The 19,202-nt window shown below is 49.6% G+C and overlaps 1 protein-coding gene across 1 annotated transcript; it reads left to right on the top strand.

The window, feature by feature from the left end:
- The first annotated feature begins 1,508 nt into the window (after positions 1 to 1,508).
- Fblim1 (filamin binding LIM protein 1) lies at positions 1,509 to 17,615 on the top strand. The gene is made up of 7 exons (XM_051173627.1): positions 1,509 to 1,772; positions 4,057 to 4,241; positions 5,056 to 5,173; positions 8,378 to 8,547; positions 9,978 to 10,156; positions 11,495 to 11,612; positions 15,838 to 17,615. Exons 1-7 carry the CDS (start codon positions 1,523 to 1,525, stop codon positions 15,949 to 15,951), a joined length of 1,134 nt encoding a protein of 377 aa, XP_051029584.1. The 5' UTR covers positions 1,509 to 1,522; the 3' UTR covers positions 15,952 to 17,615.
- The last annotated feature ends 1,587 nt before the right edge of the window (positions 17,616 to 19,202 follow it).

The raw sequence follows: 19,202 nt of genomic DNA, 5'->3' as shown, positions 1-19,202 counted from the left end.
CACAGTGACCCACCTAGACCTCCGCCCCAGAGGCTGCTATGCCCTTCCCAACATGGTGGTGCCTCCTCTACACAGATCTCTGCTTCCACACCTGCTCTGTGAGCTGCTCGCTGGCTCTCGGTGCAGACAGCTGATGGCAGGCAAGGTTACCTGAGGGGATCAGACACATGGATAGTGAGCCATCAAGTGCTACGATGAGCTGTCCTTACCCCGAGGAAGCCACAGATGCCCCAGGGTGGGAGTCAGGGGAGGCTTTGAAGAGGACAGGTGAGGTTTGAACTGGGTCTCAGAGAGCTGAAATTAACTCTGTAGGAACAGAAAGGGAAACGCTGACTAAATTCTCTAACAGGGGAAGAAAGGGCTAAAGTAATTAAAAATAATTTGAAGAGCCCGGCATGGTGACTCACACCTTTAATCCCAGCACTCGGGAGGCAGAGGCAGGCGGATCTCTGTGAATTTGAGGTCAGCCTGTTCTACAGAGTGAGTTCTAGGACAGCCAGGGCTACACAGAGAAATCTTGTCTCAAAAAAGCTTTTAAGCAGAAGAGAAACAATCAGATTTATGCTCTGGGAAGATTACGGTTAGGAGGTGGGTAGAAGACCAGCCACCCACTGAGACACACACACACAGACACACAACAAACACACACACACACACACACACACAGAGAGAGAGAGAGAGAGAGAGAGAGAGAGAGAGAGAGAGAAAGAGAGAGAGAGAGAGAGATAGGATGCACCTGGTCCTAAAGCAGGGCATGGCTTTGGAAATGGAGCAGAGTGAAAATCCTACCATGAGGCAGAATCAAGAATGTGCTGGTTTGGGGGCTGGATGGAGAGGGCAGAAGAGAACTGAGTGCTCACGTGCATGGCTCCAGTGCTATGTGACCCTGGACAAGTGACTTGACTTCTCTGAGTCTTAGTTGTCTCACCCATGAGATTGGGCGGTAATGGGGTGTTGTTGGGTGCTCAGGGCGGTATGGGAACAGAGTGGGTCCTGTCTTTTATTCATCTTGTCACTCTTATGTTGCTGCTTTCTTCCAGTGGAACTGGCCTGAACCTTGGACCTTGTCTCCCAATAGAATCGGTATCTCAGGTGAGGGAGGGGCCGTTGGCAGGTATCAGGCCTGTATCTGTCAGCTGCCTGGGCTGGGTTCTGGAGAAGGTGGCCAGGGAAGGTGTTCTCTCCTGAGTCTGCAGGACTGTCCATAGACCACTGGGAGGGGCCTTCAGGGTGTGTGGGCTCCTATAAACCAGCCACCTGGCGGCCCCGTGGCCTCTCTGAAGGCCATTCCCTGCCCCTCTTACCTCCCCCCCCTCCCTTCTCACTACATAACCCAGGCTGCCCTAGAACTCACCATTCTTCTACCTCAGTCCCGTCTCTGGAAGAGTTGGGTGTTGGGCTGGGCCCACCAGTACTGTGAGGTTGTCTCGAGAGAGAAAACAGGTTCTGGGAAAGTTTTTCTGTGGGCAGCAGGGTACCCTGTCCACCGGAACCCCTGTGCGCCCAGCAGGAGCCGCTGAGCATGGCCTCCAAGCCTGAGAAGAGAGTGGCCTCTTCTGTTTTCATCACCCTGTCTCCCCCACGACGTGACGTGGCTGTGACTGAAGATGTGGGCCAGGCAGCTTGTGAAGCCAGACATGCCCGGCCCTGGGAGACCCCTGCTCCCATGAAGATCCCCGGGGCTGGCTTGAACAGGAAACCCACCACTTGGACACCCTCTGGCAGAACTACTGCCTCGATCCCTGCAGCCCCACCCCAGCTTGCCAATGGAGGTAAGAGTGGCCCTAAGGGGACCAGGACAGAGGCAGTACCAAGGCAGGAAGGAAGGGCAGGTTCCAGGTTACTCATTCATTCAATGCCTACTGTGTGCCAGGCCTTTACACTTCTTTTGTTTTTGTATCTATTTTAGTTTTAGTTTTAGTGTGTGTGTGTGCATGAGTGCAGGTGCTCACGGAAGCCAGAGGTGTTGGGTCCCTCTGCTGGTTGTGAGTCTCTTGAGGTGGGTGATGGGGAACCAAACTTAGGTCCTCTGCAATGGTAGTGCTCACCCTTAACCGTGGAGCCACCTCTCCAGCCCTCATTTGACAATTTATTTATTTGTTAGATTATTTATGTGCACGGATGTGTTTGCCTGTGCTGTAAGAGAATGTTAGATGCCCTGGAACTGGAGTTGCAAACTGGTGTGAGCCACTATGTGGAGAAACTGAACCCCAGGCCTCTGGAAGGGCCGGTGAACTTAACTCTAGCCAGCCCACCAGCCGCAGATTTGTTTCATTATTATGTATGTGTGTGTATATATGTGTGCATCTGTGTGTGGGGTTGTGCATGTGTGACTGCAGTACTGTCATAGGCCAGAAGAGGGTGTAGGATCCCATGGAGCTGGAGCTAGGGGTGGCTGTGAGCTGCCTTATGTGGTTTTGATACTTGATCTTGGATCCTCTGTAAGAGCAGTAAATGGCTTAATTGCTGAGCTATGTCTTTAGCCTTTCAGTCCCCATTTTTTTTATTAATTTTAAATTGCATTTTTTTATTATATGTGTGCCATAGCATTTGTATGTGAGCTCAGAGAACAACTTGTAGGAGTCTGTTTCTCTCCCCCACCTTGTAGGCCCTGGGAATGGAACTCAGGTCTAGACTTGGCAGCAAGCATCTTAGCCCACTGAGCAATGGCCCTGTCCCACAAAATACACTTTCATTGACCCATGGTAATTGTACACGTTCATGGGATACTGTGTCATGTTTTACAGCTTATAGGCAGCATGAAATCAACAAGTTAGGGTAATTAGCATATCCACTGCCTCAAATGCTTAGTTCTTTGTGGTGGGAACATTCAGAATCCTGTTAGCTATTTTGAAACATACGCCTGACTGAAAAGCTCTTCTCCTTCTGGGTATGGTGGCACAGGCCTGAAATCCCAGCTCTCAGGAGCCTGAGGAAGGAGGATTGGGAGCCAGAAGCTAGTCTGGGTGAGACCTGGTCAGAAAGGGGGAGAAGGGAGCAGAGCTGAGTCTTCCTTCCACACAGCTGTACCCCGAACCTGCTAATGCTGAGTCTGGTTGTAGAAGAATGAGTACAGGACATTTGTTCTGATCAGGGAGGTGAGGCTCCCGGCCTAGACAGTGATCCAAGTCTGGCCCTAGACCACTAGTGAGGAAATTACCAGAAGCTGGAGGCAGAGGTGTAGCCAGCCCCCAGCCACCTGTGTTTAAACAACCACCCCACCCCCATGATTCTGCCATTCTATTGCTTAGTGGGGGGCCAGTCTAGAACACACATCCGTCTGTAAGGCCCCTCAGCGGTGGGAGGAGTGGGGAATGAGGAGGGGGTGGGGTGGGCAGGGAAACCTGACCCCAGAGAGGCGACTGTGGGGATTAGCCGAGCTGACCATGGGCCTGGGCTCTGGGAAGTCTAGAGCTTTCTGCACTTGTCTTTCTGAGGTCACCTTCTCCTCCGCCGCCGTTAGGTTGTGAGGCTTCACAGCAAATCCCCTCTAAGCCATCTCAATGCTGCCCCTCTTCCTTTTTGTTTGCTTGTTTTTGTTTTTTTTCTTCTTTCTTTGTTTAAAACATGTTCTTGTTTTGCTGATTTTGTTTTGTTTTTACATAGCAACCAAAGTTTCTGCTCCCTCCCTTCTTCCCAGTCCCTCCCCTCCACCTCCCTCTCCCCTTCCTCACCCCAAGTCCTCTCCTCCTCCTCCGTGTCTCCAGATACTTGAGAGCCTCCCAGGCCATCAGCCAGCCCTGGGATATCAAGTTGCAGTGAGACTAGGCAGCTCCTCTCTATTAAGGATGGATGAGGTGACCCGGTAGGAGAGAAGGGTCCCAAAAGCAGGCAACAGAGTCAGAGGCAGCCCCCCCCCCCCTAGGAGTCTCATGTGAAATCCGAGTTCCATGATAGTAGCATACGTGCCTCATCTTCCAAGTGTAGGACTGCCATACCTAGCTTTCTTCTTTCTTTTCTTTATCCCGCAATCCCAACGCTCTGCTTGGCCTCCTGGGTGAGTAGACCTTGTGGCCTGAGGGGAATCTGAGCAAGCCATCTCTTCTCCCTCTGTAGGATGCTCTCTCCCACCTCCTTCCCTGAATGATGAGGACCTAGACCTCCTCCCACCCCCTCCCCCACCCCCCTCGGCCTACCTGCCTCTCCCAGAAGAGGGGCCGCCTGCCCTGGCGGGGTCATCACTCATTTCCGACTTGGAGCAACTACATCTGCCCCCGCCCCCACCTCCAGACCTGCCACAGGTACTTTGAGTGTCCCCGAGCCTCCTTGGCCCCTGGGTGGGGGAGGGGCCTGGGCCTTTCCGGTATTATCAAGGGGGACGTGGTTTGGTCCATTCCGCTGGAAGGCAGTTGGTCTTCCGAGCCTCAAAGCTGGTAGAAACTGTTGAGGATTTTTAAGGTCCCTGGAGAGACATGTCCTCGCCACCTTTTTTGTCCCTTAGTTCCCCACTCTGCTCCGAGACATGTACTGGTTTTGACCCAAATCTCCACACTGCATAAGACAATTAATCCTCTGCCCTTCATAGAGAGGGTTGTCAACCTGAGGGTGTCCTGGGTCACAGTCTATCTAGGTCACCTACAGCCCAGTGTCAGTGGGTGGGACATGTCATCTCCAGGATAGTCTCAGAAACAGGAGTCAAGCTGGGCCTGATACTCCCAGATAGAGAAGGCTGAGGCAGGTTGACTACAAGGCCTAGCCTGGGCTACAAAGTAAGTGCAAGCCTGGACAACTTAGTGAGACTCTGTCTCAAACTAAAAGGTAGAAAAAAGGTTGGGACATATATAGTTAGGTCAGAGGTAGAGTGTTTACCTACCAAGCATGAGAGGTGGAGGGAGCCCCAGGCAGGGAGCATGGAGGTCCTGCTCGTGCTGCCATGGTAACTGTCCTGCTAGGCTACAGAGGCAGGACAATTGCTTCTCTAGCCTCAGTTTCCTCATCTGTACAATGGGACTAATTGTACTTGGAGCCATCTAGACAAAAAGCCAAGCTGAGAGGGTCAGGTGGGGTCCCTACCAACTGACCTCTCTCCTATCTCCTTGATTTATATCCCCACAGGCTCCACCGAAGGGATCTTCTGTCAGGCCTCTGCCCAGTCACCTCAAACCCACGGAAGAGGAGCTACCTCCTCCTCCAGAAGAGCCTGTCACTTTTCCAGAGAAAGAGGCATCCACAGGTACAGCCGTAGGCCTGGTCTCTGGGCCTTCTGGGGCCAGAAGGGGCTTCTCATAGGTGGGGGAGCAGGGTCCCTTGCTCACGTGACAGGGATGGTCTGTACAGTGTGCAACCGCTGAATGTCTGTTGCTGCCACGTGTTTGCTTCGGATTTGTTGTTGGTTTTGAGATAGGGTCTCATGTAGACCAGGCTAGCCTTGAATTAGATATGTAGCCAAGGATGCCCATCTCATGTTCTACCTGCCTCACCTTATGAGTGTTGGGATTATAGTATGCCACTGTTACTGGTTTGTATGTACTGCAGATAGAAGCCAAAGCTTCATCCCTGAAAAGCACATTCTTCTACCTCCCCAGCTACATCCTAACCTTTGTGTGTTTGTGTGGAGACAAAGTGTCTTTCTAGCCAGATCTGGCCTTGGACCTGAAATCCTCCTGCCTCAGCCTCCTGAGTGTCAAGATAACAGACATGACCCTTTAAAACTTCTTTTTCTCCTGTTACACAGAGGGACCTATCTCCAAAAACAAAATATTCTTTCTCTCGCTTTTTTTGTTTGTTTGTTTGTCTTGCTCTTTTTGTTTGTTTGTTTGTTTGTTTTTGAGATGGGCTCTCACTCTAGCTGGCTTGGAACTCACTATGCAGTCAGACAGGCTTCAAAGTTGTAGCAATCCTCCTGCCTCAGCCTCAATGCTAGTGAGCTACTATGCCCAGCTTTCTTTTTTTAATTTTTTTTTTTTTTTGTGGGGGATGTGTAGCAAGATGGCTTGTCACCAAGAGTGATGACTTCTGTTCCTGGGGCCCACGTGGTAAAACAGACTCTCAGAGATTGCCCCCTGATTTCTACACAAGGTGGACATACATGCACACACAATCAATCAATACATAAAAACATTGGGGTTTGGTAGTCATTTTTCCATTTGCTTATTTCATGTCTGTATGTATGATGTAGGAGGATTAGAAGTTTAAGGTCAGTGCTTGAGAGATGGCTCTGTGGTTAAGAGCACTGGCTGCCTTTCTAAATGGCCAGGGTTCAATTCCCAGCACCCACATGCCAGCTCATGACTGTAATTCCAGTTCTGGGGGATCCTGTACACTCTTCTGGCACCAGACATGCATGCCATGTACAAATATAGATGCAGGCAAGTACATATAGATATAAAATAATAAAATATACCTTTTAGAAAAAGAAGTTTAAGGTCATCCTTAGCTACATAGTAAGTTGAGGGCTACCCTGAGCTACAGGAAACTTTGTCTAACAAAACAAAACAAAGCCAACCAGGCATGGTGATACACACCTTTAATCCCAGCATTTAAGAGGCAAAGACAGGAGGATGTCTGAGTTTGAGTCCAGCATCATCTATGCAGCAAGTTCCTTAATGGCAGTAGGGGTACACAGTGAGACCATGTTTCTCCATGCCTCTCCCATCCCCCAAACACACACACACACACACACACACACACACACACACACACACACCAGTTTCTAATTTTGCCCTGAGCTTCGGGATCCTGTCTGTAGCAGCTACAGGATTGCTCTCATTCCTGGCTTCCTAGTGTGTCTCTGAGCGAGTTTCCCATCTCCATATGCAGCAGCTCCCTGACCTTTTTTTTTTTTTTTTTAAGGCTGTGTGACAGTCCCCAGTAGGAACATAGGTGTGGTGGGTTACACAGCTGCCTCCTGATGGATCTGTAGGTGGTTTCTTGCCCTAACTGCACCGAGCTGATTCATCTAGCTGCAGGGTTTTCTGGGGTAAATTCCTAGAAGAGGAAATACCCTATAAAAAAGCTTCTGATTTTGTATTTTTGTCAGATCACCTTCCTTAGTCATCCCAGCCTACGTGCACCCGCCAGCAGAGTTGAGTTGTTTCTAGAAGCTTCCACAGCACTCTGTGCCTTGTGTAATTGAGCTTTGACCTGCTTACTCAGGTCCTGCCCCAGGCACTGAGGACACTGTTGCATCTAATGCAGGGTCCTTTTTTCTGGGTCACAGAGCAAGACACAAGGGCAACTGTTTACCTAAGTGTGTCATTATCTTTTGACATGGTAGATTTTGTCACACAAAAAAGGGTTTTGTTGTTGTTGTTGTTGTTATTGTTGTTGTTGCTTAAGGTACAGTCTTACTGTATAGCCCAGGCTAGCCTGGACTTCTAGCCACCTTTGTTAGCCTTTAGGATGCTGTGATTACAGGTGTGAACCACCACACCAAACATCAGACTTTCTTGGAATTTTTTTTTTTTAATTAAGATTTGTTTTAACCAGACATGGTGGTGCATGCCTTTAATCCTAGCAGTCAAGAGTCAGAGATGAAACCTCTGGGTCTGAGACCAGCTTGGTTTCCAGATCAATTTGTTATTATTGTTGTTGTTCTTGGCTTTTCAAGACAGAGTTTATCTATGTAGCCCTGGCTTTCCTGGAACTCACTCTGTAGACCAGGTTGGCTTTGAACTTGGAGATCTGCCTACCTCTGCCTCCCCAAGTACTGAGATTAAGAGTGTGCACCATGAAGCCTATTTTTATTATTTGTGTGTGTGTGTGTGTGTGTGTGTGTTTGCTTCTGTATGTACACATGGGTGCAATACCTGTACAGTCCAGAAGAGGGCAATGGATCCTGGAGTTACAGGTAGTTGTGAGCTGACTGATGTGTGTTGGGGGTCCTGTGCAAAGCAGTGTGTGTCAGCTCTTCTCTTAGAATCCTTGTGACTTCCGTTGTACATATAGATCTTGAATCAGGATCATCTGGGTTTTGGTATCAACACAGACCCCCTTCACTTTCTTAGAGGTGAGACAGACGCTTGATGCCAATGTTGCTTCTTTGTTTCTTTGGTTTTTGTCTTGCTGTGTACACCAGGCTGGCCTGGGATTAAAGCTGTGCATCAATAGCAGGGCAGAGGAGGCTGTCAGATCTCTGTAAGTTTGAGGTCAATCTGGTCTCCATAGTGAGTTCCAGGACAACCAGGGCTTCATAGTGAGACCCTGTTCTGAAGACAAAAACAAAAAAGAGTGTGCATCACGGTGCCCCATACTGTGTCTTCGATTTTAGCTTCCCAAACTATCCACCTTCCTTCCCGGTGCTTACCATGACCCTCTGTATTTATCAGTTGAGGAATGCTTTGAGACTGGGCCCTGGGCTCACTGAATATTATATTCCGGGTGGTGACTGGATACTGCCTTCATGGGCTGGTGACATCTTGTGTCTCCCCTACCCCAGATGTCTGTGGCTTCTGTCACAAGCCTGTGTCCCCTCGAGAGCTGGCTGTTGAGGCCATGAAGAGGCAGTACCATGCCCAGTGCTTCACCTGTCGGACTTGCCGCCGCCAGCTAGCTGGGCAGAAATTCTATCAGAAGGATGGACGGCCCCTGTGCGAGCCCTGCTACCAGGTACTTCCCTGCATGCAGCCACTAGGTCCCATACGCTGACCTTGGCGGTTCTTTCTTTCCTTTCGGAGCTCCTGCAGATCTGAGCCAGTGGTGAGGCAGTGCCTTAAGGCAGGAGCCTCTGGCTGGAGCCTCCTGGCCAGCAAACAAGAGGAAGGGACCACGCCACACCCCCAGTAACACAGGCCTCCACTAAGCCCTGCCTCCTAAAGGCTCCCCCTCCCCCTCAACTGCACTTCCTGGAGCCTGGGCCTGGTAGGCTGATGGAGAGCATTCAATATGCAGCTGAACCAACTTGAAGCCACCAACTGAGCTTGGTGGCTTCAAAGGACACACATTTCCCTCTCATAGCTAAGGGGGTCATTGGATTCAAATCAAGGTGCCTCATCTCAGAGCTATGCAGGCTCTGGGGGAGGAGACATTTCTTTGCCTTTTCCAAGTTCTTTTCAGGGTTCTGTTTGCTTGTTTTTTCAAGACAAGGTTTCTTTGTGTAGCCCTGGCTGTCCTGGAACTTCCTCTGTAGACCAGGCTGACCTCGAACTCACAGAGATCCCCCTCCCTTCACCTCCCAAGGCGACACTGCACCTGGCCTCTTCTGGGGGTTTTTAAGACTGCAACATAGGGTGATCTTGAACTCCTGAGTAATGAGCCAGGTATGGTGGTGTCCTCGGGAAGCTGAGGCAGGAGGATGAAGAGTTCAAGGAGCTTGGGCTACATAGCAATAGCCTGTCTCAAAAAAAAAAAAAAAAAAAAAAAAAAAGAAAGAAAAAGAAAAAAAAGAGCAAAGATTTTATATACCAATAATCAGGAGTTGTGTTGAACACTTAAGAATTTGCTAGCCCCCCCCCCAAAAAAAAAGAGAAAAAGCGAGTGGGGTTTAGTGGTGCACACCTTTAATCCTCTCACTTGGAGGCAGAGGCAGGAGGATTTCTGTGAGTTTGAGGCCAGCCTGGTCCACAAAAAGAGTTCCAGGACAGCCAGGATTTACACAGAGAAACTCTGTCTTGGAAAATCAACCAAACCAAAAGAATTGTTAAGGGGGCTGAGTATGACAGCATACACTTGAAATCTAAATACTTGGTGGGTGGAGATTCAAGAGTTCAAGCTCATCCTTAGCTACATAGTGATTTTGAGTTCAACCTGGGTGGCATGGCACCCAGTCACAAAACTATCCGGAAAGAAAAAAATTATGGGTGCTTTTGAAAAATTATTAAGAAGGTATACCTTTCTTAGGCTGAGAATGTAATGGAGTAGCGGAGTATTTACCTGGCATACACAAGGCCCTGAATTCAGCCCCTCATACTTAAAAATAGAAGGGAGGGAGGAAAGAGGGAGGAAGGGCGGAGGTAAAGACAATAAAGGGACTGGAGCTGCCTCATGGCTCAGGGTGGGCATGTCTGTGGGTGGCCTGGAACAGTGGCTCTCTGCCCCAGGACACTCTGGAGAAGTGTGGCAAGTGTGGAGAGGTGGTCCGAGACCATGTCATCCGGGCCCTGGGCAAGGCCTTCCACCCACCCTGCTTCACCTGTGTGACCTGTGCCCGGTGCATCGGAGATGAGAGCTTCGCGCTGGACAACCAGAACCAGGTGTACTGCTTGGATGACTTCTACAGGTGGGAAGGAGACCAGGGCTGGGGGAGCAGGGAGGGTGGGACAGGACTCTGGCTCAATGGCAGGGCTGGGAGCCAGGCCAATAAATACTTCCTGCAGCTCCTGTGTCAAGAGAAGCCATCTTCCTTCCACATAATTCATGGGCATCTGCTGGAGGTAGTTGCCTTTTGAGTCCCTGCACTCTGCCAGACTCACACCTGACATACTCCATTCAGTCCTCAGATTTTGTATGGCCAGGAAGCGCAGTGAAAGACTACATTTTACCAGAAGTAGAAATTGAGGGGCCCAGTAACCAGGGTGCAATGAAGCTTCCATTTAAGCAGTTGAGGTTGGGAGCCGGGGTGGTGGCTCCGTCAGTAGAGCACCTGCCTAGCCTGCACAATGCCGTTCCATGTAAACATGCCGTGGTGACACACACATGAATTCCAACACTCCAGACGTAGAAGTAAGAGGGCCATAAACTTAAGGTTATCCTTGGCTACCCTAGCGAGTTCAAAGCCAGCCTGGGCTATATGACACTCTGTCTCGCGAAAATCAAAAGGACTTGACTTGGGGTCTGGATTTCAGACCCTAGGCTATGTCCCCTCCCCTGGGACCTGGAGGGAGGACTGGGGATACAGACACAAGGGAGACTCATGCTTCATCCCCCTGTTTGAAAGGAAAGAGATGGGTCATGGTGTTCCATGCCTGTGAAGACGGAGGCAGGAGGTTCGGTGCTGCCTGTCTGAGGTCAGTCTGGAGTGTAGAGTAAGACCCTGTTCTTATTAAGGAAACAGCAACACTCGGCAGGCAGGCCTCTGTGAATTCCAGGTCGGCCTGGTCTACATAGCAAGTTTCAGGCCAGCCAGGACTATACTGTAAGACCCTGACAAAAAAAGCAAACAAGGCTGACAAGAGGGCTCAGTGACCCACCACACCTGACAACCTGAGTTCAATCCCTGGGACCCACAAGGTGAAGGAGATAACTGACTCCTGCGTGTTGTCCTTGGACCTCCACATACCACTGAATAAATGCGCTAAAAATTTTTAAATTGAGCAAAGCATAAGATAATGAATGGCCAGGACCAACCACCGAGACTCCTCTCAGGGCCAACACTTCCCAGTCAATTACTGGCCTTGGCTAATTGCACTCTGGGAAGCTGGATCCATTGCACTGATTCCCTCCTCCTGCCTCTGCCAGAAAGGGTAGACATCTGTGGCTGTCTTTGCAGATTCTGTCACCTAGCAACGGGGGTGAGGGGCATCTCTGGGAGGCAAACTGCTCCCACCCCATCGCTGCCAGCTGATCTTGCGAGTGTGAATGGCTGACATTCCTGATATGTTCTTCCCCCTCCCTCTAGGAAATTTGCCCCCATGTGCAGCATCTGTAAGAATCCCATCATCCCCCAGGACGGGAAAGACACCTTCAAAATTGAGTGCATGGGAAAGAACTTCCATGAGAACTGCTACCGTTGTGAGGTGAGTAGCGCTAAAGTGTTTTAAAGTGCTGTGGCCATGGGCAGCGGTCCCTTGCTCACTGCCCTCAGTAGAGGCCAGGAAAAGTGGATACAAACACACAAGGCCCCATCAGAGTTCAGTGTGAGCAGAGACTGACAGCATCGGTAGCAAATGAAAGCCCCGAGGCAAGGCCGTCACTCTACCTCCTGGTCCTGCCTTTACTTTCTTTTCTGAGGGTTGGCACAGCACATGGGCACAGATAGCTCAGGTTTATAGCATTAGAAGCCCCAACAGAGCTGGCACCAGGATGGCCAAGAGGTTAAGGCACTGGACTTAAGATCTAATGAGCCTGCGTGGGGTTCGAATCCCACTCCTGGTGTAAGTGCTACTTTGCTGGGCCGTGGTGGTGCACACCAGGAGGCAAAGGCAGGTGGATCTCTGTGAGTTTGAGTCCAGCCTGGTCTACAGAGCGAGTTCCAGGTCAGGCTCCAAAGCTCCACAGAAACCCAGTCTTGAAAAACAAACAAAACAAAGAACCTTCAAGAGAATGAGAGTAGACCCCATTGTAGGAGGGACATACTGTCCAAAGAAGGTTCCTGGTTGGCCTGGTATAGGTCATTGTGTATTGCTATGACAAATGCCATAATCAAAAGCAAATTGGTTGAGGAAAAGACTTATTGTACAGGTTACAGTCTCCTGTTAAAACAGGAACAGGGGGCAGAAATTATGGGGGAATGCTGCTTACTGGGCCAAACCCTCTCTCTCTTTGGCATCTGTTCAGATAGATTTCTTACACTGCTCATGACTTCCTGCCTTAGGAAGGTACCGCCTTCAGTAGGCTGGGCTCTCCCATTTAGCAGTCAAGAGAATGCTGCACAGACATGCCACAGGCCAGTCTCCTCAGGGCAGTCCCCCATTCAGATTCCTGCAGATAACTCTGAGTTGTGTGATTGACAGCTGAAGCTAACGCCTTCCCAGCCTATCCCAGGCTGGGAGCTGATGAGCTAGAATTGACGCCCCTGGAGACAGAAGCCAGAACCCAGGAAACAGTCCTATCCTGTCCTGTCTCCCCACCTCACCCCACCCTGAAAGTGTCTCACTGCACAGCTCTAGCTATCCTAGAACTTACTGACCAGGCTGTCAGGCCAGGCTGACCTCAAACTCATGGGGATCCCCCTGCCTCTGCCTCCCTGGTGCTAAGAGTAATGTGTGCACCATCACACCTGGCCTCAGCAGGTAAAAAGGATTTTAGGGGCCAGTGAGATGGCTCAGTGGGTAAAGGAGCTTGCCACCAAGCCTGGCTACCTAAATTCAATCCCTGGGACCCACGCAGTGGAATGAAAGAACCAGCTTCTGCAAGCTGCCTTCTTATCCACACACTCTGCTGTGGCATAAGCATGCCCCCACGTACATGCACAATGAATAAATTAAAATGTAATAAAAATTTAAATGGGATTGGAGGAGAAAGGCTGTGATAAGTGTCTAACCAGGAGGTATGAGAAGGAAAACAATTCTTATAGCAGCGAGTGATGGCTCCTGACTATAATCCCAGCCCCGGGGAGGCTGAGGCAGAAGAACCTGAGCTTGAGGCCAGCCTAGAACACACAGTGAGACCCTTTCTGAGGGAGAAGGGGAAAAGGTACTTTTGTAGAGGAGGGGTATTTAGCCTATTACATGAGACCTGATGGCTTTGCCAGTTGCACAGAGGGGAAAGGAAATCCAGAAGGAGAGAAAACCTTGCAAGCAAGAGGACCTGGGTTCAGATCCCCAGAGCCCTTATGAAAAGTAAAGCGCACACCCATGATCTCAAAGAGGTTGAGCTGGGAAGAGGGGTTAGGATGATTCCTGGAGCTGTGGCCACGCCCAGCCTATTTGACGAAGTTCTGGGCAGTCTGAGTGTGTGCACCCAAGCACTTACAAGGAGGGAGGGGAGGGGGAAGGGACACAAAGGAGATTGGGAGTGACCCACTGCTGCAGGCAAAAATCTGAAGATCAGAGGAAGTGGAGGTTTCTAGGTGTGCCCGAGGGGCCTAAGAGAGGCAGCCAAGAAGGGGAGGGGCTGGGCTGCGATGGGAGGCTGCTTAGAAACCGCTACCATGGTCCAAGCCGGAAATGCCAGGCAGTGGTCATGTGATCAGAAGGGGCAGCTACTATGGCTTTATTTTTCACTTTATTTTTTAGCTGTATTTATTTTATGTATATGAGTGTTTTGCCTGCACGCATACATGTGTACTAAGTGTTTGTCTGGTGCCTGTGGAAGAGAGGGCCCTGGCTCCGGAGTGATAGATGGTTGAGAGTTACCATGTGGGAGCTGAGAAACAAACCTGAGTCCTCTGCAAGAGAAACAAGTGCTGTAAATTTAAACTCCTGAACCATCTCTCCAACCCAAGACCTCATTTTTATTCATTCATTCATTCATTTATTTATTTATTTTGGTTTTTCAAGACAGGGTTCCTCCGTGTAGTTCTGGCTGTCCTGGCTGGAACTCGCTCTGTAGACCAGGCTGGCCTCAAACTCAAGAGATCTGCCTGCCTCTGCCTCCCGGGTGCTGGGGTTAAAGGCCTGTGCTACCACCGGACTGCATTCTTTCCTTCTGCCTGGACCGTGCAGGTCCAGCAGTGAGGCTCCAGGACTCTGCCCACTCCCTCCCTCCACTGCCGCCCCCGTAGCTCTGACAGGTGGTAGTTTTTTTTTTTATGTGAGTCGCCTCCATGGAGAGAACAGGGTCTCTCAATCAGCCAATGAGTAATTGCAAACTTTTCTTCACTTGTATTATTTGAAGAGATAATGGAGAGCCAAGGGGTCCTTGGGAGAGAAGTTGATTGCTTCATGTGTAGTCTGACTTTGTCAGTTAGGGTTCAAGGTCTGTGCGGCTGCTAACATACCCTAAAAGACCTTTGAGGAAGATCAGTTGCTATTTTTGGTTCCAGAGCCTTGATAGAGCCTACCAGTACCAGGCGTTTCTAAAGCCTGGCTGAGCAAATAACCTCCACTTCCTGTCCAAGTTGCCTAGTAAGTCAGGATTTGGACTCCAGGAAACTACGTTTCAATAGGTGAGGCCCAGCCAAGCTTGGTGGCTCAAGCCCGGGCTGAATTAAACCCTATCCTTTTTATTGCTGTTGTTGTTAGGTTTTTTATTTTTGTTTTCTGAGACAGAGTTTCTCTGTGTAGCCCTGTCTGTCCTAGAACTTACTCTAGACCAGGCTGGCCTTGAACTCACAAACTCACAGAGATCCACCTGCCTCTGCCTCCCGAGTGCTGGGATTAAAGGTGTATGCTGCTGCCGCAGCCACTACCACCCAGCTAAATTAAGCCGTGTTTTTATTATTATTATTTATTTATTCTTACATACATTGGTGTTTCACCATATTCTCAGGTCCCCTGGAACTGGAGTTACAGACAGCTGTGAGCTTCTATGTGGGTACTGGGAATTGAACCTGGGTCCTTTGGAAGAGCAGTCAGCACTTTTAACCACTGAGCTATCTCTCCACCTTAAACTGACCCCTAAAAACAAAACAAAACCCACAGATGTAAAACTCCTGGAACAGAACTGTGTTCTGTTTCTCCCAGAAGGAAGTGTGTGCCCATGAGATCCCTCACCGTTCCTGCTGACTCTGGGGTCTATGCCATTTATTACTGTTGTTGGAGGGGTGATGATATTCTTAAAAGTGGAAAGTGCTTTCTAATTATAAAAACTGTCATATGTATTGCCTTAGTAAATCCTAATGACAGTCTTGGGAGGTGGCTTATTGTCCCCATTTAAGCTGAGAAAACTGAAGCTGGATATGGTGGCATACACCTGTTGTTCCCAGTACTGGGACGCTGAGGTGGGAAGGTCAAGAGTTCAAGCCAGCCTGGGATAAATAAAGAGATTTTGTCTCAAAACAAAGCCAACCTGGGTGTAGGATGGAGAGTTCAAAGTCATCCTTGGCTACGTGGTTTGAAGCTAGCTTCAGATTTAAGATCTTGTCTCAAAATGAAGGGGGATGGAGAGATGGCTCGGCGGTTAAGAGCCCTGGCTGCTCTTCCAGAGGATCCAGGTTCAGTCCCCAGCACCCACATGACCTCTCACAACTGTCTGCAACTCCAGTTGTAGGGGACCATCCGGACACCCTCACACAGATAAACATGCAGGCAAAAACACCAATACACATGAAATATAAGTAAATATAAAATGGAGAAGAGGGTGAGGAGGAGCGGAAGGCTCTGTGCCACCATGGGCCCACATGTGCTTCTGTGTTCCTAGGCCTGCAGTGTCCTCCTGTCTGTGGAGCCCACCGACCAGGGCTGCTACCCCCTGAATGACCACCTCTTCTGCAAGCCCTGCCATATGAAGAGGAGCGCTGCAGGGTGCTGCTGAGAAGCCCCTGGCCAGCCCCCGTTGGTTTCCCTACCTGACCTTCCTTGCATGCTTCCTTTCCTTTCCTTTTGAGCCTCACTGGACACCAGCGCATTGCTCAGTGCACAGCGTCTAGACACAAGGGCCTGAGACCCTGGGGCTTGCACCCTGCCCCCCCCATACACAGCACCCTCCAGACTTTCAACTCTTCTGTCTCCTCCAACCACAAGGCCTCTCACCATGGGACTGCGACCCTGGTCCCTCTCTGGTGCTGGCCCTGACCTGTTCGTGGGGACAGGTCTAGGCTATGTCTCTGACCATGATGCTTAGCTGTCCAGCAGAAGATAGTGAGACCAGCTTAGTGCATTGAGCTGAGCTGTTTGAAGTGTGCCTGCTCAGTTACTAGAAAGTATATTTTCAAAATTTAGAAATGTATGGGGGGCCTGGGCACAGAGGCAGGCGGATCTCCGTGAATTTGAGGTCAGCCTGGTCTACAAGGCTAGTTCCAGGAAAGCCAAGGCTGTCCAACAAAACCCTATCTTGGAAAAAAAAATAGAAAAAAAAAAAAAAAACCAAAAAAACCCAAAATCTTGGCTGGAGAAGGGTTCATTTCCCAGCATCTTCATGGAGGCTCCTAAGTACCTCACTTGCAACTCCAAGTCTAGGAGATCTGGTGCCCTCTACTGGCTTCTTCAGGTACCAACATGCACACAGTCCACATATACTCAAGCAAGCACACATACACGACAAAAAATAAATCTTTAGTCAGGTGTAGTGGCATATGCCTTTAATCCCAGCACTTGGGAGGCGAAGGCAGTTGAGTCTCTGCATTTGAAGGCAGCCAGGGCTACACAGTGAAATGCTGTGGTTTGTTTTAAGTGGCTGGGTTTGGCAGTCCACATCTATGGATCCTATTGTTTGAGAGAAAACTACCAGAAGCTTGAGGCCTGCTAGGTCTTTGTAAAATTCCAGATCAGCCTCAGCTCCATTCAGAGACTGTGTCAAAAAAAAACAAAACAAAACAAAAAAAAAACCAAAACAAAAAACCATAAATGCATAGGAACACAATGCAGTGATCACTCAGCCTTCACACCTGCTGACGTGGCCAGCAGCCTCCTTCTGCTTCTTGGCCCTCCTGTGTGCTTTTGTGAGAGTCCACAGACATGGATTAAGTGCCTTTGATTTGCTAGGGAACAAGGGTGGGCTGAACCTTTCCTACAACCTTCACTGGGGCTGAGGACTGCCCAGGTTTTCTCCTCCCCTCCTCCAGGATAAGACCAGGGAAGGACATATCCCTTTGGTTTCCCATTTATACCTCCCAACCAACCCCCACTTTAGGCCCTGCAGCCGGGCTGCCCATAACCACCGCCTCCATGAGGCTACACCTAGAGTATTGTTCCTTTTAAATTTACTTTAGGCCTGGCAAGATGACTCAGCTGGTAAAGGTGCTTGCCACCAAGCCTGATGACTTGAGTTCCATCCCTGGGACCCACACTGAAGGAGAGAACCGTTCCCCATAGGTTGTCCTCTGGTTTACACGTGCATGCCACAGATACACATTTGTGCACACATGCACATACAAGTAATAGTAATAGAAATAGAATGTAAAATAGGAAAAAATCACTTTTATGCTTTGTAATTTCTAAGATGCACATAGAACAAATTAAACATGTTTTACTTTCTTGTATCTTCTTTTTATTCAGTGGGTTGGTTGTTTTCCTTTTGGATTTAATTTGTGTGAAATGGTGTCTTAATGTGATCCCGGGCTGGCCTTGAACTATGTGTAGTCCAGGGTTGTTTTGACTTCAAATCCCCATCTCCACTTACTATATTCTTGGATTTTGTTTCTAGGGCTCAAACACAGAGGTACATGAGACCCTCCCCCCCCCCCTTTTTTTCCTTTTCCTTTCTTTTCTTTTCTTTTTTTTTTTTTTTTTAGACAGGATTCCTTTATATAGCCTTGGCTGTCCTGGAACTCCCAGAGATCCCCTGCCTATGCCTCCCGAGATCTGGGAGTAAAGGCTTGCACCACCACAGCCCGGTTGAGACCCTGTTTTAAATATATAGGCGGCTGGGGGTGTCGTAGCACATTGAGTACATTAAACATATACTTGAGACCCTGCCTTCCATCCCCAGCACCAAAACAAAATGTATATGAATGAAAGCAGATACCCAGAAACTCGGAGAGAAGCTAGAAAAGTGGTGACATGCTCCAGGTCCTCCTTTGGAGGACATGAATTCCCCCCACGGGGAGGTCCTGAGAGGCTGGCCTGAAGTTTGCAGCAGCGGACCCCGGACTCCATCAACGCAGATGTGGCGTGCAGCCACTAGGGGGCGGCATAGGCCAACGTACTGGCAGTGATAGCCGGGCGCCAAGGCCGGCTTCACATCAGCCAGCTAGCTAATCTCTGCGCGAAGCGGGCCAATAGCTTCTCGGGCATGTCCGCTGCAGCAAAAGGCAGAAAGAAAACGTCGCAAAAGAGTGACGTAGCCACGAACTTTCTCCACCTGTCGCAGGACTGTTCAGTTGGAAGAAGACCTACAGCAGATTAAGCCCCCACTGGCCCAAACCCTTACCTGCTAGGGGGAGGGGCCACCAGTAAAGCCCAGAATGAGTCCTTAGGAACAAAGAACGAATAAGAGTTGCTCCGAAGCCCCGAACTTTCCCCTAGCTCTGTACCAGTGTCCCTCTCACCTGAGGCCACACCCAAGTACTTGGAGTATGACCTCACTAGCACGCGCCTGCCCCTCCAGGAGGGCCTGCCGCTGCCCACTCAGCTGGAATCACCTTCGGAAGGGATCGGCTGATGGGCTGATGGTGAAGCATGCTTGTGCATGCCAGACATCCCCGGAAGCTGAGGCAGGAGGATGTAGAGTCAAGGTCATCCTCTCTTTTTAAATTTTGTGTGCATTGGTGTTTTGTCTGCATGTACGTAAGGGTATCGGATTACAGGATTACAGACAGTTGTGAGCTGGGTTCTCTGCAAGAGCGGGTAGTGCTCTTAACAGAGCCACCCCCCCCCCAGCCCTTTCAAGGTCATCTTTGAGGACATAGTAAATATCAGGTATGCCTGGGCTACTTTGAAAGGGTGTAAAGACGGACAGTGCTGGGCTGGACAGATGGTATGTGAGGGTATGAGATCCTCAGAGCGGCACTATTAATAAAAGACAAAAAGTAAAGTTAAGGAAATACCCCCCACTTGAAATGAAGGACAGTCTGACCTGGAAAGCTAACCCAGACCACTATCAGTTACCTGGAATTTGCTAACCAC

The sequence above is a fragment of the Phodopus roborovskii genome, unplaced genomic scaffold, assembly GCF_943737965.1.
Source record: "Phodopus roborovskii unplaced genomic scaffold, PHOROB, whole genome shotgun sequence".
Classification (NCBI taxonomy): Eukaryota; Metazoa; Chordata; class Mammalia; order Rodentia; family Cricetidae; genus Phodopus; species Phodopus roborovskii.
This window is presented reverse-complemented; position numbering and strand designations above follow the sequence as displayed.